The sequence below is a fragment of the Hypomesus transpacificus genome, chromosome 15 (assembly GCF_021917145.1).
Source record: "Hypomesus transpacificus isolate Combined female chromosome 15, fHypTra1, whole genome shotgun sequence".
Classification (NCBI taxonomy): domain Eukaryota; kingdom Metazoa; phylum Chordata; class Actinopteri; order Osmeriformes; family Osmeridae; genus Hypomesus; species Hypomesus transpacificus.
The window spans coordinates 713,739-737,168 of NC_061074.1; the positions used below are offsets into that span (position 1 = coordinate 713,739).

Genomic DNA, 23,430 nt, shown 5'->3' on the forward strand with positions numbered 1-23,430 from the left:
CTCCTACCGGGAATATATCAGTGCTGATGTATCACTTTAAAGGCCAGAGGTGGGATGAGTTGGTAGTGCACATGGGGAAAATGTATCAGGAAAGGAGGACATGACTGTGTGTGTGTGTGTGTGTGTGTGAAAAAGAGAGAGAGAGAGAGCGAGAGAGAGAAACAGAGAGAAATAGATAGAGACAGACAGAGAGAGAGAGACGGAGAGAATCCGAGAGAGAGAATGAGTGCGTGTGCATGTTGCTTCATTAGAGCAGCGGGACTGATGGTTCCAAGGACAGATCAACTAGAAGGTCCAGGTAGGTCAACATTAAGCAACTGCACCGTCGTGATGAACTCACACAACCATAACGCTCCACTGAGGTAACGTCAGCCGGCAGTTACAAAGGGAAACATAATTGTTGTTCAACAGTATAGGTGAATATTAATTAATGAATTAAAGAACCTGCCAGTTCGTCTTGTACCCGCAACAAAACAAGTTCTTTTTTTTTTTAAGAACGGCAATGGACTAATTCCAAGATAAGCATCAAACATCACTCTGTTCTAAGTGATTTTTTTATACCTATGACCCACACCTTAGACAAAAATAAATGCAAGAAATTGACACCAAAGTGCACGTTCCCTGGGTGACGGAACACAGATGCTGCTCAGTAAAGAGCGCTGAGGTGTCTCATCCTCCTTTCTTTACCCCCCCCCCCCACCCACACACACACACACACAACCTTCACAACCTGACAGCCAAACAGCTAAATCTAGACATTTTCATTACTCCAAACGCAAACTTTATGTTATCACGCTCACACTTACTGGAATCCAATTATCTGCTTAATTTAATCAGCCGGGCTTTCATTAGCCAATTCATATATTTTAAGTCGTAGGTTTTTACCTCAGCTGTCTCCTTGTCTGTAAGAAATGTTCAGTCTGGGAAAAATAAAGAGAGAAGAGAGGTCTTTTTGTTTTGTAGTTAAGGGTCAAGCATGAAATGGAGGTTATAACTCTAACAATGGGGCTAGCACTGTGATTCAGTACTGTGAATATATATATTTATATATATATATATATTTATATATAATGCTGGCAGAAAGGAGGTGTAGCTACTGTAGCTTATCAACCAATGTGTGGCCACTGAAGCACCACACTATCACCTGCAAACTGATTTCAAAGCAACCAGGCAGTGTTAGTTTTGGCATTAACTATTGTTTAACCATATTTCAATACCGATAATAAAACATCGTAGAAACATGGGCATTGCTGTGTCCTTAAACGGTGTGATGTGTTGGCGGTCACAGAAGTGTACAAACATGGCCCAGCACGGGGAGGAGTGCAAGGGACAAGTGGATGTTGTACAGAGGTGGAGGTGGATGGATGAAGAGGTGTACAGATGGAAAGGTGGATGGACAGACAGGTATATACTGTAGCTTGAGCAGGTGAAAGGGGAAAGGTTGAAGCGATGTACTGTATGGGTGACGATATGAAGGGATGGAGAGATGGATGGATGAACCATGAGATGAAGGAAGCGTTGGAGCAGTCTGAGAAGGGCAGCAGGGGGCTGGTGCAGTGAGAGGTGCCCTGAGGCTGGAACCTAGCTGAACTGCAGGTGAACCTGAGGCGGGAGGCAGACGGGGCCCAATGTGAAGTCTCCCTCATAATCCTCCTAAAGCCATTAGCCAAATGCAAGAAGGTAGAGCATATGGAAAGCTGGGTCTATCTGGACTGTAGGTGTGACCACGAATGCAGTTGGCAGAGAACGAACAAATGAATCTTTCATTATCTTGAACTCCCAATTTGATTCTAGAGGTGGCCTGGCTCTTTGCTTCCTTTCACCTTTCTTATTATTTATTTATTTACAGAGAATATAAAACAGTTTCAAAAGTGTATAATCATCTACGGACCGAAATGTTTACTAAAAGCTGCCCTGTGACTGTCAGATGGTCAACATACTGCCACGTCAAACGATGTCTTTCTTCCTAATAAAGTTAAGGCCGGCTCAAGACGTCCCAAGGCTCATTTGTTAGGTGTTGTTTTTCCTCGGCGCTCTCTCCAGACGTAATGAGCTGTTGGATTTTTCTGGCTGGGGTCTGGGCCCCCGCGTACAGTACCATCCTTTATGCTCTGATTGATCACATTACAGTTAATTAAATATCGGCCAATCGCTCCCGTTCCAAGGTTGGACCATTACGGTTTACACGGCGGGCACATTCATCACATCCCACATCTCCTTCATCACGGCGACTCATCGCCGCGTTGAGCGTGTCAAACGGCGGATGATGAACGCGCAGACCAATCATTTTTCTCCTCTTTTTTTTTCTTTGGGGGGGGGGGGGGGCCCTCGTGTTTTAGTCTTTCACTCTCACCTCCCCCCTCACACACACACACACGCACACACACACCACCCCCACATCACTTGCTCTTTGTGCTTTATGCCCTGGCTTTTGAATTTGAATGAAATATGACAGCCTCAATGAAAGACTGCATCGCTGAGGCTCTCTTCACTGTTCTCCACTGAGCGTGTAACTGTCAGGATTTCAAAAGGGATCAGGCGAGAGAAAGATGACAGGGATGAACCCAGAGCACCGCAACGAAAACACCCAAGGCAGGACAAATAAAACACCGTCGCTGCTTGGAAAAGCCATTGTGTCTCCCTAATATACTCCCATCTGCTAGGCGACAGCCTAATCCTGACATCCGGATTGCTTATGACAAAAAAGATGGGATGCACTTTCTCAATAATGCACAAACCTAACACCCCTCTTGTTCAGCACTGGGTTCCTGACTCTCTTTAGTCTCTGGGGCCTTTACAAAAGGACCTTGGAGGAGACTAGCAGAGCGTAGGTGGGTGGACACAAGTTGGAGTCCACCAGGGAGGACTTGCCCAGTCATTCAGAGCTGAATGCTTTAGCAAATTTCCTCTGGTGAGCCGCAAAACACTTTTTTTTTGACGAGTGGTGTTTTTTTATGTTAAACCTACAACTGTGATTAAATGCACAAGATAAAACACACCGACACTTGATGATTACTTAGCAAGGGGTGACGGCTCCAGTAAATTATTCTGCTTAAAGGAGGCCGAGGTGGGGGGGGGGGGGGGGGGGGGGGGGGGGGGAGTCTCTGGAGACAGGACCACCTTTTATCATCAGGCTTTTGAGGGGCCAGCCATCAGGATGAGGACCCTTTTGACTGAGTGCGGTCACTCTCCTCGTGTTAGTGCTTGTCGCTTTGGCACTCTTTCAGACAGCCGACAATAACACGAGAGGACCCACAATAACACGAGAGGACCCCTGTGTCACCGCCAAGTGTGGGGTGAGGCTTTTACGATGGAACGCTCTCAGCTAGAGTGTTCCAGCGTATCCCTGAGTGACATCACACCGAGGACCTGACCTGTCTTTTCCTACATTAATGGGACTTATGGGACTTGTAGTTTTATGGCTGTGACCCAGCGACATAAAAGGGTCAGACCAATAATTCGGTTGGTGTCTGTGTCTCAATTGACCCAGGCATCACTTCAATGACTGTAATAAACGCTCTGGATAAGAGCGTCTGCTAAATGACTAAATGTAATGACATTAACCTTTGAGGACGACCACACCCTGTCTAGCTACCGTCTGTAAACACATACACACCTTTTAGTTTAGTTGTGGTGGTGACACTGTAAAATCATTGACAAACATGCAGTACATGACAAATGTTCATGTAAGGATTTGTTCACATGATTTGATGAGCGTCAAAATGTGAGCATAATCATTCAAAGGATCAAGAATCACATCTCTGACGAATTCTTTATGCAGAATGGCATATGGCTGCAACTTCCAGTGCGGTTGTATAATCTTGCCTTGCACTATTATTATTTCTAGGTGCTGTCAAACGTGGCGTACGCCTTATGCTCTCAGCTCATGTGTAATTAATGAGGTTGGAAAATCCCCACAGAAACGAAATCACGCAGCGCCCAGTGAGCTCGTGTCATCACAGTGCGTAGGTGCCGCTTTCCATCCACCGAAGACGTCACGTCAAACAGACGTCCACCACTACAGACACCGTCAGCAGTGTCAAGCCTTGACCCAGGACGTAACGCCCCGTCGTCCCCGTGCTCTCTGCAGTGAGAGCGTCCTCGCACGCGGCCCTCTTTTCTTCTCCGAACGAGGACTGGCGTTCCACGGGCGGAGTTGAGGCGCAGCGGCAGAAAAAGCACTCGGGGAGCCATCGGCGGATGTAGAAGAAGTGGGCGCGGGAGGGTCAGAGCAGCGACGATGGGGGTGATGAAGGGGGGGTCAGAGCAGGGGGGCGGGGCCAGAAACGGGCGGAGGAGGGGCTTCAATGGGAACGGACACTTTGTGGCTCGCCGAGCTTCCAGACACTGCGGGAATGCCCCGAGTCCCTTGTGCGGACACACACCTTCACCCTCTAGCAGCCCTGGGCATGGACATGGGAGCGCGAGAGAGAGGGAGACAGACAGAGGTGTAAGGAGGGGGTAAGAGAGGTAAGAGAGGGGGTAAGAGAGGGAGGCGTATGTAGGTAGGAAGGGAGACGTCGGTTCAACAATTTCAAGGCGGGAAAAAGGGAGAGATATGGAGGGAGGAAAAACTGAGGGGGAGCGAGGAGAAGGGATAAGGAGGGAGGGAGGATGAAAAGGGGGGAGAGGGATTCCAGCAGTGAGGATCTCTTTTCTTCTTTGGTTTTTAGTCCCCAGATCAACTATCTCGCTCAGAGTTGTACCTCTATTTTACGCTCCAACGGGTGACAATAATTTAGGCCCCCAGATATGCAAATGTCCTTAATTGGACTGTCACGAGCACCCAGGCATCGTCAGCCTCTCCAAGTGACAGAGAGGGGGCATGGAGCAGATTGGATTTTGGCGGGCAATCGTGTACACTCAATTTCAGTCATTCTGTGAGTTCTTCTCCGTAGATCATTACAACATCCTTTTACAAGATACAGCTAAATTGCGACAACTCCGAACCTCAGAGAAAGCAGCCTTAAATTCAATCACACGTCGCACGCACTTTCCTCTTCATCCCATCCTTTCATAACTGAACACTCCTCCTTTGCTTCTGATCCTTCCGTCTGTCACGATTCAACATCTCGCTGTTTTGAAGACAACAAGTTGAACCATCTGTCCGGGTCCCCCCCGCCCCCCCCCCCCCTTGGCCTCCGGTGCCTCCACCCAGATCCAGCCCCGCCCTGTCCTCCCTCCGTCAGCCCCCGCCCTGCCCGCCGCCCAGACGGTGCTCACGCGCTCCTCTCCTGCCGCTCAGATCAGATGTTCTTGTTTTGAGGGGATTGGGCGGACATGGTCTGGCCTGGGGGTCGGGGACATGCTTAATCCCTGTGTCAGTGACATTCCAGGAAATTGGAACGGCGCCTGGCAGCAGGGCTGGGATCTCTTCTTGGCATTTTGTGCATTGATAGGGTTTGTAGTGACAATGTGTGATGTGTGTGTGTCGGTGAATGTGTGTGTGTGTCACTTGGAGGCTTGTTAAGTTAGGGAACTCACGGTTTGCTTGAAGCAGACATTCTCTACCTTCAATTTAGCATCTGACGCAATATTTATTCATTCGTTCTTTCATAGACTTTAATCTCTTCGTAGCTCATATCACACTCAAACTTACCTTAATCATTAAACTCAATACGTTTATCGCACCCACAATCATACCTTAATCATCCCATTTAAATAAGATACATTGGAGCTATTCCGAGATACACTTCCTCTTTGATTCCTGCTTTTATTGATTCTGCTGTACTTGTTAGACTGAATGTCTCAATGACCATCAAAGCATCCTGATATGTTGTAAACCGTATGAACCTCTAGGATTTGATGAAGCCAGTGTTTCCTTGACAACCCAGAGCTTACTTACAGGCTGTGTGTTCATGTCACAGCGCAATTACAAATGCATGTGCCTCCTACGGTCATGTAAGACAGGTACATGCATATATACACACACGTTTGATCTAGTCTTCATTAGAAAGCATATGAACAACACACACAGGACAAGTCGTGTTGTCTGCCGCAGCGCTTGAAGGTGTCAGACCGGTGCCATCCATCATCCCTCATCTTCATCATCATCTCTCATCCTTTAACCAACCCCCCCCCCCACACACACACACGTCCTCCTCGTCTGTCTGTTCATTGAGCTTAGGAATCACGTGCTGGGGAACATGCTGACATTACATTAGCCCGTAATAGCATGAACATTTGGAGAGAGAGAAAAAGCGATGTGCGGCGAGAGATCGCTGAGAAAACGAGTCTAAATAGGCTTCTGATAGGGATCCTGAAAGTGTTCCCTGAAGGACGCCACAGCAAAGGTCTTGAATACATCTCTGTCTTATTGGAGTTGATACAGGAAATGAAGACTGGGTGGGGGTAATAATCTGAGAGTACTGACATGTGTCATAATGACAGGCACTGTCAACTATTCAGTACTCGCATCAGCACAGAGATGTTGACAGAACAAGATTCCTCAAGAGCTAGATGGTTAAGGCACTCAGGATTATGACTGTTTTAACAGAGGTCTGTGTGTGTGTGTGTTCTTGTGACTCTCTCCATGATGTTTTCATCAATGCTAGACACTGCACAGTGAGACACTGCAGTCTCACAACTGCAGTGTCTCATCATAAAGGACTTTTTGTCTGCAAGGCCACTGATGTCTTGATCTTGTGTAACAGCTTTGTGCTAGACAGAGCTGATAACTGCTTTAGAAGGTTTGCCGATGACAAACTAATGCGGCCCAAGGGCAGGGAGAATGAAGATGATACCATAAACAACTTGGAACTGACTTCAATGTAAGTATGCATCTGTGTGCGTGCGCGCATCTGCAACTGTTTCCTGGGATCCCATTACTGTAATTGTTACCCTGATGCAAGCTAGTCTTCCTGGAGACAACAATCACCTGCGCGCGTGTAAACGCTGCTGTTATTTTTGGTGAACTCATGACAAATGTAAAGAGCTTGTCAGGTGTGGTGCTGTGTGGTGTTTACACAGTGTTCAGAATGCATACCAAGCACACATCTAAAGATCCCTGTTTCCTACTAAGCGTGGTCGAGATGAGCAGTCTGCATGTCTGAGTCACCACATTAGTTATTGGAAAGACAATGAGAGAAAGAACCAGAGAGCGAGAAAGAGAGGCAGAGAGAGAGAGAGAGGCAGAGAGAGAGGGAGAGAGAGCGAGAGCGTGTGAGAGAGAGAGAGAGGCAGAGAGAGAGAGAGGGAGGGAGAGGGGGTGGTGAGAGTGAGATAGAGGAATACAGAGACAATCTGAAGATATGTGGGAGAGAGAAAGGAAGGCGGAGAGGGATAAGAAATGGAAGAAATGCAAAGACAGACAGCGAGGCGTCAAAAAGTTTCTGTCACGCCGACACACACCATCACAGCACATGGAGCACAGTCCGGTGGAAACGGCTTTAGATGACGGGGAGGAAGTAAGAGGGGAGGAAAAGGGAGACAGAATGCTGACAGGAGGTAAAAGGGGATTAAATCCGGGCAGGAGTTGTAGGATATCAAAGAGGGGAGCGTATGGGCTGAGGCACTGCTGAGGCGAGGAGGAGTGGAGGAAGTAGTTTGAAGCTTGATCCACCTTCTGAGCTACTCTGAGATCAGTGATGATGTCATTTGGGTGGGAGGGGGGGTGCGGGTGGAGGTGGAGGTGGGGGTGGGGGGCAGGGATGGAGCAAAAAGTGCTTAATCATCATGAGCATAACCATGTTACATGTTGTTCTTTGCACAGGCTATGGTTACTACAGTGTAGTGTGTGTGTGTGTGTGTGTGTGTGTGTGTGCGCGTGTGTGTGTGTGTGTGTGTGTGTGTGTGTGTGGGAAAAGCTGGTCTGACAGGTCTAGTTACATATGAAGTCAAAATATTGAGAGCTATTTGATATAGTTTAAACAAACTAACACAAAAATAAAGACATACTCACACACCAAGTAGCCCATGCTCCCCTGATTCTAGTCTCATCAGTGGTCCTCATTATAACAACAAATGACATATGATAATTCTATACTACTTCTATGCATCATTCATAAGGGACCGCAGTAGAAAGCCTGTAACACTGTAGACAGAACCTCAAGGACTCTCGCACCATGTTTTACAAACCACCATTTTCACAGCCTTTAAAAAAAAAAGAAAAACGTCTTTCCCCATCAGAGCGCTCATTAGTGCTTGAACCTAACTCCTACATGGCTGATACTACTGAGCATTAGTCAGACCAGCTCTTCCATCTTCCAGGTTGGGTTCCCATGTATTTTATGTGGTTTCACAAGAGTCGTTAGCTGCAAAATTCATACTGTCCAGGATCAGCCACAGAGATGGTACGAAACACATTTAAAAAGAATCATTCGAATTGTAGTTGACTAAAATGTAATTGTGATGAAAATTACAATTACACCCCCCTCTCCCACCATCAAAATGATACCCTTGATACAAAACATTCAATCTAACTTCCACTTTAGCATTCAGAGCTACATATGTGATCTTCCAGATTTTGCGTCTTCCTCCATTTAAAAAACCCCTAACCTCCAGTGTGTCGCGACTTGCTTCAGAGCGTATCTCTACGTCATCAGGCACCCTCAACCCTAACCCTTCCAGTTCTTAGATACACTCACTCATCAGGAGACAGAAACTGGAAAAAAAAATCTCATTACAAAGACGATTTAGCTTGTCTGTGTGGTTCAGTGAGGAAGCAGATTGCATTTCAGTACTTCATTAATAAAAGAGTCTGCATACAATGGCAGAATGATGGCTCTATTGTCTCTCAGCTTGGGAGACTGTGTGGTACTTTGTAGCACCAGCAAAAAAAACATCACCTCATTAAAGTGCTACTGTAAGCTGCACTTTGCAATAAATAAATTCGACGGTGTAGACATTTTTATGGAAATAGTTTCCCTTTGACCTGAATGTGACCGTGTTGCTGTCAGAACTATAAAACCAGAGTGTGGTCAGTTGCTAACCCAGCTAAGTGAATCCAGTCAAACCGGGTCCATATCCACAAGTAACCTTCAAAAAGACCATGGAATACAAGCAATTACCGAGAGTTGAAGAATCAATTTCTCTGACTTGAGCGAGTGATTGAACAAAAGTTGAGAATGGGAGAGGTGGGACGTGAGTGAAAGAGAAGTGGTCTTGACAGATTAACAGGAGTAACCGGCCTAACAGGCCAGGTTACAGTTCGCTCCTCCCCAAAGAATGGCAGAAACCGAAAGGTGGTTTATTCACCGAATGAGAGAAATAGTAAAAACCTGGAAAGGCCAGAGAGAAAAGAGAGAGGCACATTACAGCCTCTGCAAAGACTTCTCTTAGCGTTATGAATAAAATAACATCTCAATAATGTTACTTTTTAATGGCTTAAAGCAACAGCTTTGAACTGTCGTCTTCTGAAGAACCAGATAGACCGGCACCTGGTCAGAAAAACTTGGCCTATGACCCACCCTCTAGTCTTACCAATTGCTTCCTCTAAAGTCAACACTTTTTTGGGGGACTTTTCAACATCTTGATACTTCATCTTCAATCATGCTAAGCCTGGAGTCATTTGGGGTAAAGAACACCTTTGAGAGTACTTAACTTGACAGAAGACAAGTTGATTTTGGAGACCTGGGTGGGTGAAAACACATCTCCTCTCAGGTGTTTGCATCCAAGTCCTCCCAAAGACATATCTAAAGCTCCACACAAAGTCCTCTTCCTTATCCATCTATAAATAATCAAGTTACGCAAACGATCAGTTCAAAAGAATCGAACAATATCATAAACTACCATTTGGGGTTTAAGCCTTTTTTCTTCAGAATTGAACCAATTAACGGTGTAGATCATGCATAATCATGAGTTACCTTTTAATTATTATTTTTTATTACTTTTATCACTTGTATTATTGTTTTTAAAGACTTTATTTAAAGCACATTGAGCTGCAATTATTGTATGAAATGTGCTTTATAAATAAAGTCTTATTATTATTATAATCATTATCACACAAACAAAAGACGATGAATCCCTAACAGATTAATCAACGCGTCAACGTATGCTGATATCCTCCCACAGAACTGCGTCAAGAAGGAGTTGCTAACCCCTGCTAGCCACTAACTGCTAATGAGAAGCTGTTTGTCATTAGCCTTTCTTAGCGTCGGCTCTGTTTTCCAATCACACAAACAGCGAGAGGCTAATTAATCACAACATATTAGCTAGACTTTGTTTACTCATATTCATTCAGCTCTTTGTTGTGACACTGAATTAATAGGGACCTTTGCTAAAACTATAACATTCAGAATTACATGGCTGCTTATGGACATGTTTTTTTTCTTGCCAAGAATTACGCAATTTTGAAAAATAATATGAATACTGTAAACCTTGAACCATAAATTAGATGGTAAGTTTTACATATGGTGCAAACCACAAAATGAAAAAACAAATAGCACAAAACTAAAGACAAAGGCCGAATCCAATACTCCCCCTTACCCCTTCCCCCTTCCCCTTAGTTTTGCGGGTTCCCGTGAGAGCTAGTGGTGTCCCAATACTCTTTTGAAGCTAGGGGAAGGGTAAGACTACTGTCCAGCATGTAAATAAGTGAAATCAGTGAATCTGATCAATGATCTAAAAATAATCAGATCACGCTGGCATAGTGACAAACCTTGACACACACACACAAACACATCCATAGTGTGCAGTGAATCACATAGTCCAGATTATTACAGTATTTTACAATTGCTATGACAATACTTTTTACTTTTACTTTTTCAATACTATTTTTTCAATACTTTTAACAAGTTTCCCAAACTCTTGACACAGTTAGCACAACATCCGTCTGTGTTGGCTATACAATTAACACATTTCTCGTTGCTTTGACACAAAATGCATAGTGTAAACACACATTTTTAAAGCTTGAACATCTTTTACACACAAGCTCAACCAAGACCAAAACAATCGATTTTTACTGCCCAATTTACCAATGCTTTCACACTGTATGTCAGAACAAATAACATCATGTTCAAAACTTAACTTATTGGCCAAAGTCAACAGCTGTTCATATTATAAATTGAAACACAAATGTATCCTCTGTATTTTATTACATTGCTACTGAGAAACAGCTAAGTTATGCAAACAAATCACAGCTGATTCCCAACTAGAAAATACTCAGGTGTTGAGGTTCTTTCAATCGCATGACCATATGGTATATAAAGAGGACCTTTTTGGGATGATCTTGTGTGGGAAAAGAACACTATAGAGCAACACAAAGACAGTAAGAATAATGTCTGCACGAGGGAAAGGAAAACAAGTACCAGGACAAGTGAGAGGAGTGGGACAAGGGCAAGGGAGAGGAGTTAGAATGTGTGGTGGCACTCAAAGAAGCCCAAAGCTAGGGTAACTGATGAAATACTGTAAATGGCAGCTATATTGCATATTTCTGTTATCTTGCAGTAATGTCCTGTGGGAAATAAAGCCTTTACTGCAACATCTTTGTCTTGTTTTTCCATAAACCGTACATTCTATAAAGCTACTCTGAGATGGGTCATTCATTTTTGTACTGAATTTCTGCAGCAAAAGACACAAAATGCATGCATTTACTAAACCCAACAAAACAAAAATGTAAAAAGGCTTCAAAAGAAACTACATTGCAAAATACAATCTATGATCCATATACTGTGAAACCTGACACAGGTGTTTTTATTGTGATATGAATGATTACTGTAAATGTTCTTGTTGAAAGAGAACGTGTATTAGTGTTTTGGTAGACATAGTGTATTGTTCAGTGTATTTTTGTGTTATGAAAATGAGTGTTTGAGTTTAGTTACTGTAACAATGTTTGATTGTGAGTATGAAATTAAGGGTTTTGCCAATTGTGTGTGGTAGGTGTGTTGGGCCGTTAAGAGTTTAGGAAACTTGTTTTGAAAGTATTGAAAAAATTGTCATAGCGATTGTTAAAAACTCTAATGCACTGCATGCAGCAAGCCTGCTTGTGTGTGTGTGCAGGTCTTGTCTTGATGTGTTTGTGTGCACAGGTCAACTGCATATTACACGTGATATATTGCATGTTATTATAAAATGGGAAAAGAAACATTGTGTGCCTGTGTGTGCCTGTGTGTGTAAGTGTGTATAGGTGTGGCTAGCACAGAACCTCATTAGCAACCAATAAGAGCCGAACCTGTGTCAAGTTATGTAATCCTATGCACCACTTACCGACTGACCCTAATTCTGGACCACTTTAAAAAGAGAACTGTATAAACTAGCTCTCTCCAAAAACACCTGGCGGGCAGAGTAAAATAATAAGCACTTCAGCTGTTTTAAAGTGATTGACTTATCCACTGGTACTATTTTAAAGTTCACATTGCCACTTGAAACGTCTATTTGAATTTCATAGCTGTGTTGGGCTGATCTGTAAATTATATAGTAGGTCTTGCAACACAGTGAATGTGTCACAACATTTGATTATTTTTAACCATGTTTTTTGGGGGTGGACATTCATTGGTCATTTGTCTTTGAGAGTGTCCACCATCGACACACCAGTGACAGCTCAGTCGTTCTGACAAGCTGTCACCATCTTTTTAGTCGGTGAGTTACAGCTTTCAGTTGAAGCAAAGCACATCAGCTCTGGTGAGTGAGGTGTCTGGAAGTTGACAGTCAGGTGCAGTGACAGAATCATTGTTGACTGGATCCAGTTCAGTGGTCAAGCCACACACAGGCAAACACTTAGAACATAAAGACACACACACACACAGATTTCTAACGCTTCAAATATATGCAAAACCTGCAATGGTGTTAGCTACTCAGCAAATTGCTACGTCTCTCCTGATCAATGATTTTCTAGTCAGTTGGATTTACAGTAAGATAGCCTCAAACACTAAGTACCCAATCAACAACTGTTCCCAGTGAAGCAAAAGCATGTGAATCATCATAATGATGCATTCATTGCATGCATGCATTCACTGGTGCATTCTCTGTGTGTGGGAGGCTTAGTAATGAGAGCAAATAATAGGTTAGAAATATGTGTATACTGTAAGTGTGTGTGTGTGTATGCGCATGTGTGTGTGATTGTGAACGTGCGTGTAAAAGCGTGACGTGTTGATGGAGAGCAGGCCTGTTCAACCCTGGTCCTCAGAGTCTGTTATAGTCCTGCATGTTGTAGATGTTTCCCTGCTCCAGCACACCTGATTCTAATGAATGGTCATTACCAGGCTTCCACAGAGCTTCATAACAACCCATTCATTTGACCAGGACTGAACACCCCTGATGTTAAGTTTGGGCCGTGTGTGTTATGGCAGCGTGCAACTCTCCGGCAGTATGTCCATCGGTAGGCCAGCACCTCGGTACAGAGCGTGTGTACGTCAGCACGTGTGTGTGTGTGTGTGTGTGTGACGGATGTCCGTCAGACCTACCTTGGGAGAGCCGCAGAGCCTCTGCCGGTGTGATTAATGAGGCGTGAACCGTCACCGTGCAAGGCCTTCTCACTCAGCTCACAGGACGGGGAGGGGGAGGAGGGGGGGGGGGGGTCTCACTTAAGCTAATTACTGACTAACTGTCACTGTCACACCCCAGCTGTGCCTTCCAGAGTCGTCCCCAACCAAACACAGAGACAGAGACAGAGGATGGGAGAGAGGGAGAGAGAGACAGAGAGACAGAGAGAGAGAGAGAGAGAGAGAGAGAGAGAGAGAGAGAGAGAGAGAGAGAGAGAGAGAGAGAGAGAGAGAGAGAGAGAGAGAGAGGAAGTGAGAAAGAAGAAGAAAAAAATGATAAAAGAGAGACAGAAAGAGGAGCGGCTGGTAGAGGGAGGGCAATTACTGAGTTAAAGAAGTCCGAGGTAGAAATGGGGGGGGGGGAGAGATGTGTGGGTGTTGTCATGTGTGTAGAAACATGTATGTTTTAGTAACAAGGTCAGCTATTCTTCATCACCTCTATAGGTCCCCTACCAATGACACCTGACTCAAAAAGATACCGCATTCAACCCCTGAGTCAGTGTGTGTGTGTGTGTGTGTGTGATTGGCTGTCAGTCTCTCCAGAGCCCGAGGACAAACACCAGTCAGCCTGCATTCTTTCAGCCACCTCATCAGCACTCCACCTCCCCCTCTCTCCCCTTCCTCTTTCCCCGCTCCCTCTCTCTTCACTGTAGGGTGGCCATTACAGTCTCTACCCTCAGGCCACGCCACAGACTCCACACACACACACACACACACACATGCAGCCATCTAACTGGTGGGACTACATCAGAGCCAGGCCAGGCCAGACAGGGTGGGCTCCAACCCCAGACCCTGCTGGGAACCTGGCGGGAGGCACCAGAGCTGAGCTGTCAGGTCTGGAGGGGCTTGCCAACAGCCTCCAGCAAGCACCTTCCCACAGGGTCTGGCAACCCACAGGATCTGGCAACCCACTGGGGTAGCTGGGATGGTCAACTGGCTGGATTCAGTTTGACTTTAAGACGCTGAATGAAATGGAAGTGGGTTTTAACCAGTAGAAATGATAAGTACAGAGAAATCCTAAAGAATAAGACAAATCTAGGAGTTATTTGTTCTGTAAATGACCCTTCCAAATTGCTTCTATAGTTTCCTTTTTCCTATGTGTTGCCAGATGCTAAGGTCACCCATTACAATTAACTTTGATATTCCATCCCAATTCCGCCTAGTTGGTTCGTTCCTCTCCCCACCGCCTAACTGAGGACTGGACCATACCTGCGTAGGGGACGGGGGCGTCCTTGTCCAGGGCCACCAGGGGGGGGTCCAGCAGCACAACGTCAGTGTTCTCTGTGATCACACCGTGGTAGGACGTCTCGATCCACGGCTTGTGTTTGTTCACTGGAGGAGAGAGGGAGAGAGGGGAGGAGAGAGGGAGAGAGGGGAGGAGAGAGGGAGAGAGGGGAGGAGAGAGGGAGACATCAGTCTGGCATTTTGTCTTAAACATTTTTTTATTATCTTCATATGATGACAGTTCAAATCAAATGTTTGACATGAAATGAAAACTTTGATTGGTTCACTCTCTCCTCAGTACCTCTATTCAACTGCCTTCATCGTGCTTTAACTTGCACGGCCTAACAAATCCTCACTCTGTGGTCAAGACTTCCAGCCATAGCTGCAGACACAGTACAGCTACAGCAAACACACACACACATACACACCTCCCTTCTCTTGGCAAAGCTCCCCCATTTACCTTTTTCACAGGGAGACCTGCTCATTTGGCTAATCTATTCTCTCCCTCCCCTTCCCTCCCCACCCTCTCTTTCTCTTTGTCCTTTCCCTCCCAAACGCTCCCTGCGGTTCTCAGAGCACTCAGCCAGGCTTGATCAATGACCACCGCCGAGTTGCCAGCAGAGCACCTCTCCCTGAGCCCAGCCAAAACAAAGTTCAGGAGCGGCGGGAACGATTAGCGGGGCATAATTGAGAGGAGCCCCTCGGGCCTGCGCGCTGAGGTACGACAGCGCGCTCGCCGCGCTAGCATCTCTCAATCAAAGGCAAAACAGCCATTTTCTGCTCAACTCCTTTTCATTGAATCAGTCCTCGCGCTGACTCGGCGATGGCGAAAAAAATGCCCAGATGACTTGCAGCGCTTGGCGGGAGAGTGCTGAGGACGACAAAGCAGAGGGCAGGTTGTGCGGTTCGCAAAGCGTAAAGGCTGCAAAATCAAGCGTTTCCTTTTTGTTTATGTCTGTTTTAATGGTCACAATTATGCTTCCTTTTCACAAAAAGGAACTGTGTGTACATAAAAACTATTTTGTAGCCTGTAAGCCTAGTCCCTCTTGATTAAAAAGCAGTTACTTTGGCAGACTTCTTTTGATTCCAATTAAATTACTGAAAAACACAGAATAAAAGTATTGTTCAATGCAAAGCATTGGTGTCTGTAAGAATCATGCTCACTACTGTTTCAAAACACCCTATTACACGGCAAGTAAACTGTAATTGCAGAGGCTTTTTACAACCTTTATGAAGCACAACAGTATACTATACCAAGGCTTGACAAATTCAGATGAAAATGTTGGATCACAGCTGCTCACCAAAGCCTTTTGTTGTAATAACCGATGCCACCTCTGAAACCTTCAAGGGGCCAAAGAGAAGCCTGAACAGCAGTCCATCCTCAAAAAATAAATATATATATATATTTATATATTATAACAAAAGCAAGAAGCAAAACTACAACTAACCATTTGTGGCTACTCCTATGTGAGTATCATTTCATGAATTATCACAATTTCATTTGTAGTTTGAAAGGTTGCGGTTTCTAGGTGGTTAGAGCTTGAGGTTTGGGGTTTTGTTTGCACCTCAATGTTCAGTGGTCTGAACCCACTGTAGCTACGGCAACCTGTTGACCTCCGTATCCTAACCAGAAAAGCTTCCATGGTTTAGCATAGCATAGCATGTCAGGCACAGGTTGAGGTACTTGTGTACAGATTCACTCTCCTGTCTTTGAGGTACACTGTGAGTGTGACCCACTTAGTTCACTGTTGTGGACATTTAATAATTGCAATTTTCCTGAATGGTTTTGGGAAACTCTAAAGTGATTAGTCGTGGAGCAGGTTTAATCTACTATATTATAAATTGGTTTTGGAAAGAATCGAGACCAGATCGAGTTTCCAACTCATTTTGCCATTTAGAAAACTTCTGTATCCTGCACAGCCCAGAAGGATTGTGGGATAGCCTTCAGTTCATTTTCTCAGTTCATTACCTAGTTCCATTTTCAATTAACTCAACAGACACACAACACCTCTTAATACACTGACAATCCCCATTCTCATTTTCGAAGCAGACATCCTCTCAACATTGACCTGCTCAATACCAGTACAACAGGAGACGGAGGGAATCTTCTCATCAGTCATCACCATCCAGCCCCAACTCCGCCGCTGGCCTGGGCTAATGACATCACCAGCTCTCACCGATCTCCAAGGGTAGGCTATAATGGTTTCTCCCCAGGACTGATGAGGTCATTAGTGCATCGACACCCCCATCCTGTAATCGCAGCGCACACAGTCTACAACATCCGCTCCCTCCCCAACCCCCCCAACCCCACGCCACCGCGACTATGTCATCACGCCCCCGTCCTCTGATTGAGAGGTTTACCCTGATAAGGAGTACCGTGTTGACCCGCTCCTAATGGAATGCGACCTAGACTGTTTGTTGACAGCCGAAGACTTCCCTGAGGCATGAGCCTGACGAGACCAGAAGACAGATGGATATCCTGCTGTCTTCTGGCAGAATAATGCAGGCTACCTGGAAACAGGGGGAAAAGAGGGAATGAACGCACCTCCCTCCCTCCCCCCACTCCCCAGGGGAGCCATTTCAGCCGCTTAGCTCGATCGAATCCACGCCCGCTAACGCGCTAATGCCCCAGCACTAAGTGATTAACCACGCACTACAACATGGCGGCTTGAATCAAAACTAAACACAGTTAATCTATTGATCAATAGTATAGAAAGAGAGACACCCTCTCAACCACGGCTGCAAAACAATACTTCGCAAAGGCGGGGAAAATGACTAGGCTACATGGTGCCAGGTGGTGTGTGCGTCTCCGCTAGTTCTTTATTCCGTGAAACAGAAGACAATGAGGGGAAAAAAGAAGGATTTGTAATTTTCAACAAATTGGACCTCGCGATGCTTGGTCTTTTTCTTCAAGCCTTCTGGCTCTTTGTCCAGAGGGTTAGGCCTAGACAATGTGACAAACAATGAACCCTGACAGGAGAGAGCCCGGCACACGCAAACTGTCTTCGGACCTCAATTTTGCAAACAAACATCTTCATGGGGTACTTAAAAGGTACGCTTAAATGGCAGGCGATAACCCCTTGTTTCCAAATGGGAAAAGGTGAACGCTTGCCACAGCAAAGCTCGAGTCTACAGACCTTGGAAAAAACACATGATTAGCCTAGAAAGAAAAGCTGTTACATCTAGAGCACATTGCTCAAATCTATTGCACGACTGCGTTGCCTTTTTCTTTCTTCCATCTCGTTTGATTTAAGCAGGCTTATTATGTTTGCCTTTTTAGAGCTGAGCAAGGATTCAAATACCGTGACCTTTCTGGAATGGCACTCCAGTTGATAGAAACAGTGAGAATCTGTGTTGGAAGGTTCCAGACAGGGCTTTCCACTGAGACACAGGATGAGATGACGCTGCTCAAAAGAGAGCAAGAAAAGAAGAAAAGAGCATAGCACAGTTTGACGCAAACATTGCAAACGCTTTCCAAGGTGGAGCCAAACTAAAACCTCATATTACTTTTACGTAGCTACTTATAAAAGTTATTTCATCAATATTCCAAGGAGATAAATAAAAATACAGATGCAAATACAGTAAAAATAACTTTATGGTTTTATTAGCAAAACACCCATGACGAGACAGATCAGTGAAATAGTGGTATTGCTCTACAGGATATTCAACAGTAACAATGGACCTTTCCAATGCCCCAGCAATCACTGTGCTATGACACGCAAGTTTATTGAAACGAAAATTAATTCACACATAGCCATAAATTCATAGCACATTCTAATGATAATAGCTTTCTCATGTAATTTCACCTTATCATTAACGAGGGCAGTTTAAGGGCAGTGAATCATTTTCTTTATTAAAATCCATTACATTCTTCCAGTGAAAAGGCGACAGATTTCCCAGGCCCCCAGGGTAATGTGATCATGGCGCTGTGACAGTTGAGAGGTGAGCCACAGCACACGAACACCTGACCTTTACAGTCGGCTGTTTGTCGCCATGACAATCTTCCTCCGCCATTTCACTGCCAATTAAGCCCGGAGTCGCGGATTTGACTCGACATATCACTCCCACCATTGCCATGACGCTCGTCATGGCTGATTAATCTCTGACTGGGGCGACTGCGTTACCAGTGCATGGCAACGGCTTACCGGTTGGGGGGAAAGGGAGGGGGTAGGGCCAAAGAGAAACAGTTATAATTAAAAACAAATCTGTACGAAATTAAACTGTGATAGATAAGGTCAACACGAGAGGCCATGATGAATCCTTCAGCATAATGAAAAGTAAACGCGGAAGGAGACAATTAGCCATTACAGCCACCAACAGCCAATTACAGTTTAGCGCTTGGAAACCCCCAGGAATAACCATTAACGGCTTTAGAGTGAGTTCCTAAAATACCGTGCCTTTCTTCTCACCAGAACGACCAACACATGAAAACAACATTGTATAACACACCTTGTTATCTCTCTGTCCATCTCTCTCCCATACCTCCCCTTGCCTCCTTCCTCTCTTTCACCTCTCTCCCTCCCTCTCCACCAAGCCCGTTGTATCTTTGCAATTTTCTCAGTGTCCTTTGAACCTTGGAGATCTTTTGCCAACTTTAATCTCTCCTGTGTTCTTGCATCTCAGCCTCCAGCAGCAACATGACATCAAACATGGCGCTGACATCGTCCCCGCTCGCCTCCAAACTCTCTTCAAACCCTCTCTCCCTCCTTGTCGTCACTTCAAAAAAACTAAATAAAAATAAAATAAAAGAGGCGGTAGGCAAGGCTAAATGGAGATAAAAACGATACCCGCAACCCCCCTCCCTCCCCCTCTTCAAGAAGAACTTTGACAGAGGTGTTTTTGCAGTTCAGAGAAAACTAAAAAGTAGAGGAAAGCAAACTCATTACTCAAACAGCACGCGTAAGCCAAGGTGACTGTGCGTCTCTCGCAGCACGGACGTCAAATGGAGGCCGGTGCCCACCTGTCCCTCTCATAGCCCCGTCTGCCCTCGGCTTCCGGAAGGTACACTCGGAGGGCATCCTGGAGCGGTGAGCGACTGACGAGCAGGCTACGTGACTGGCCCTTCTCAACAAGAACACTCGCGATTGGTGGAAGTGTCTTCTCCTGGGCTTTCATTCACTCGCTGGATCGCATAATTTTTTTTCCAGAGTTTTCGACTTGTTTAATGGATGCATATGAAAAAAAAAAGAAGGTAAATGATAAATGACTGAGTGTGTGTGCCTGTTTAGAACTTTGTAGCCTAAGGCCGGGCAGGCTTCTGCCTACATGATGAAATAGTGAGATCTCAGTATATGGATCTTGGGTCTTTTTTTAAGAGAACAGCAAAGAAAATGTGAAGACCGCAATTCAAACATCTGGTGTTTTCTGAATGTGAACCACAGGTCAGGTAGGTCTTGGTGGTCTAGGTGAATGTGTCTGTTGTTTGTAGCCTTAGGCAGGTTATGTGTACGTGTGTGTGCGTGTGCATGTATATATGTTTCTACAGTGCCAGCGTTACAGTAACGGCTGCCGTCAGTGATTCACTTAGGGGCTAAGGAGGCAGCTCAGAACCCCAGCTGTGCTAGGCTGGTCAGCTTTGCAAGACTGCTCAATATTTCATGCTAAACAAATCAAGAGGTTACTTAGAGGCTAGCAACAGGCACCTAGCTGGCCCGGCTTACTTTCATCCACCAACGACCACAGCACACGTACACGCTCACACAAACACGCCCTGAAAGGTCAAGAAACCACACACACATAAGCACGCGCAGTTTTCTGCTTCATGAAAACCCATCAGTCCGCCCACTCAATGTTGTTTCTCTCTCTTTAAACAACTTATTCTTTTTCTTTTATCTCCTCTTTGATATGGCCTGCTTTGTCGAAATGATCTATAAAATGGTAAAGGTCACGTTTTTTTTTTCATTTAATTATTTCAAGCCGGGTTGAAATACAAAAGATGGATGCCACCAAGATGGCAAAAGGGGAAGGCAAAACAGCCCAGAGAGATAGAGAGGAGAGAAAGAGGAGAGATGTAGAGATAGTGACAGGAAGAGAGAGAGAGAGAGAGAGAGAGAGAGAGAGAGAGAGAGAGAGAGAGAGAGAGAGAGAGAGAGCCATTAACCTGAAGAGATGGGTAAAGCCTGACTGCACAGAGAGCCTCTCCACCACTTTTAGCCCCTGGGGGGAACAGAGAGAAGGGGGGATGTAAAGAGAAAGAGAGATGTATCCATTAAGTTGGGGCCACAAAGCCAGCCACACAGACACTACTCTCTCTCTCATTTTCTCTCTCTCTGTCTCTTTGTCTCTTTGTCTCTCTCTCTCTTTCTCTCTCTCTTTCTTTTTCTCTCTCTCTTTTTCTCTCTCTCTTTTTCTCTCTCTGTTTCTCTCTCTTTTTCTGTCTCCCTCTCTCTCTCTTCCTCTCTCTCTCTCTCTCTCTCTCTCTCTCTCTCTCTCTCTCTCTCTCTCTCTCTCTCTCTCTCTCTCTCTCTCTCTCTCTCTCTCTCTCTCTCTCTCTCTGATGGGCCCAGCCGAAGCTAAAAGCATCCACTGCCATCAGCAAAAGTGGATCTTTTCCCTGAAAGCACACCAACAGCCCTATTTTTTTAATCAAAATAAGATTTTCAGCTGGAACAGAATACTGACATTATTATGTATTATTAACCTATACGTTTGTTATGATGTTGCATTCACAGGATAATCAAATTGCTTATGTTTTGGCTCTCAATAACACATGCTAGCATGCCCCATGCCCATCATTGTTTCACAAAAAGGATAGACAGACATAGGAAAACCGTGAGAGAGAGAGAGAGAGAGAGAGAGAGAGACGAGCGAGAGACATAGAAAGAGACAGAGAGAGAGAGAGTGATAAAGAGGGAGAGAAATAAAACTTCTGGTGTTTTTGATCCTAGAAGAATATTAATGCTAGTTGGGGGTTGCCTGCGGTCGGCGGTGAAACGGGATGAAACATATAAAATAACACAGTGGGTAAATATACTGCTTCAAAGTGTAATCCTGTTACAGTGAACTCGGCTTTTGAAGTGAAGGCCACCGTCTTTGTGGAGAGGTGTGTCGTGCACAGTAATCTGGTTAACAGTGTGGAGTGTGTGCCTGTGTGTGTGTGTGTGTGTGTGTGTGTGTGTGTGTGTGCCTGTGTGTGTGTGTTGGCAACAATAAGAACCACACACACTCAATAAGAAAGTCAGACCACAGGAAGCATTTGTCCTTCTTCTTATATCTTCCGTCCTCTGGTTTTCCGTTGTTGCTTCCACATCTTCTCCTTCTCTCTCTTTCGGTTCCTCTAAGGTCTACCCCGAGAAGCAATCTGTTTGTCGAGAATTTATTTCCACACCTGTCAAGCACAGTGTAGCCCACAGTTGACAACCGGTGTGATTAAATATGGAGAGGCACGGTGACACAATCTCACACCAAACCTGTTAGCCTCGCTGTGACAGGCGGTATTTCGGGACGCACGCAGACCCGAGCACCAAATGCGCACACCGGCGCACACGCTCACACCCCGACGCACACACGTGCGCTTCAAAGTTCACAATCACTTAGTGTGTCTGTATGGAGTGAAGGGTGTGAAGTTGCCTCCATTCCAGATGGCCTCTCCGATTCTTAGATCGTTCTAGAAAATCGAAGTGGAGCGAAACACACGTGGTGGCACAGGAGAGAGGGAGAGGGTAGAGGGGGAGAGGGGGAGAGGGGGGAGAGGGTAGAGGGGGAGAGGGGGAGAGGGGTAGAGGGGGAGAGGGGGAGGAGGGCAGGCGTGGCCCCCTCTAGATCCACTAGGCTGGGTGTGCTCTGTGTGCATATGACAGTGCTGTTCTGATACTGTAAGACACAGTAACTACCGACCAGGCATAACACGTAAATACAACTCTGCATCAAACACATGCCATCCGACACTACACACCCTGTTTACATCCAGTCAGATGAGGATTATTTGGTGGGACATTTTTCGAGGGACTCGGACTGCTCAGAGACTGTGGAGGAGAGGACTCCCATGTGCATCACTCGGATGTTGTACAACACGTCAATAAACTTGAAACCCAAACACATAGCACGGCATGGCTTGGTCCAGGGTCGAGCAAGTCTCGGCACAGCCTGAGGGTCGGTGAATCAACCATGTGTCACTGTTGAAAGGGTTCTGTATGTCAACAGAAAAACTGTTATTTTGTCGTACAATTCATGTTAATCAGATCCCCTGATATATCTGATATCTGAGAGAGAGATACAGAAAGAGAGAGAGAGGGAGAGAGAGAGAGGGGGGGGGGGGAGACAGAGAGAGAGAGAGAGAGAGAGAGAGAGGGGGGGGGGGGGAAGACAGAGAGAGAAATAGACACAAACTGGAACAGTGGGAGAGTGAGTGCTTCTCTTTGACTGATGTGGCTGAATAGCGTCTTAGTGTTTGTGCTCGTCAGTGAAACCACCTGCTGAAGGAGAGAGCCGGCCCGCCCTCATCCAGCTGAATGTTGTCTGCCAACAGAGGTGGGACAAGGGGGGTTACTTCCAGAGTCCTCACTCTCAGTTTCTGCTTTCATCTCTTCAGACGAAAACTGTCAGACTCGCGTGTGGAGCTGCTGCGGTGCTCCTTTGTTGAGGTGTTTAGTTTTCAAATTGCCGTGTGATTGTGAGTGTTATTTGATGGCATTTGATGCATATGGGATGTAAGTCACATACCTTTGAATATCAACATGGATGAAAGGGAGGAAAGTCAACCCTTTTCAGTGTTCTCTTTGTAATAAAACACCGGCGCAACAGATCTTCTCCTGTCAAGGCATCAAACGTCACTAAAACAGTAAACTCC

At 45.4% G+C, this 23,430-nt stretch overlaps 1 protein-coding gene across 1 annotated transcript in view; it reads right to left on the reverse strand.

Moving 5' to 3' along the window:
• The window catches only part of LOC124477875 (calsyntenin-2-like), a 114,763-nt gene that overhangs the window by 52,483 nt on the left and 38,850 nt on the right, over positions 1-23,430 (reverse strand). The window contains exon 2 of the mRNA XM_047035945.1: positions 14,628-14,750. Coding sequence (XP_046891901.1) covers positions 14,628-14,750 — 123 coding nt within the window. The remainder of the gene's footprint in view (positions 1-14,627; positions 14,751-23,430) is intronic.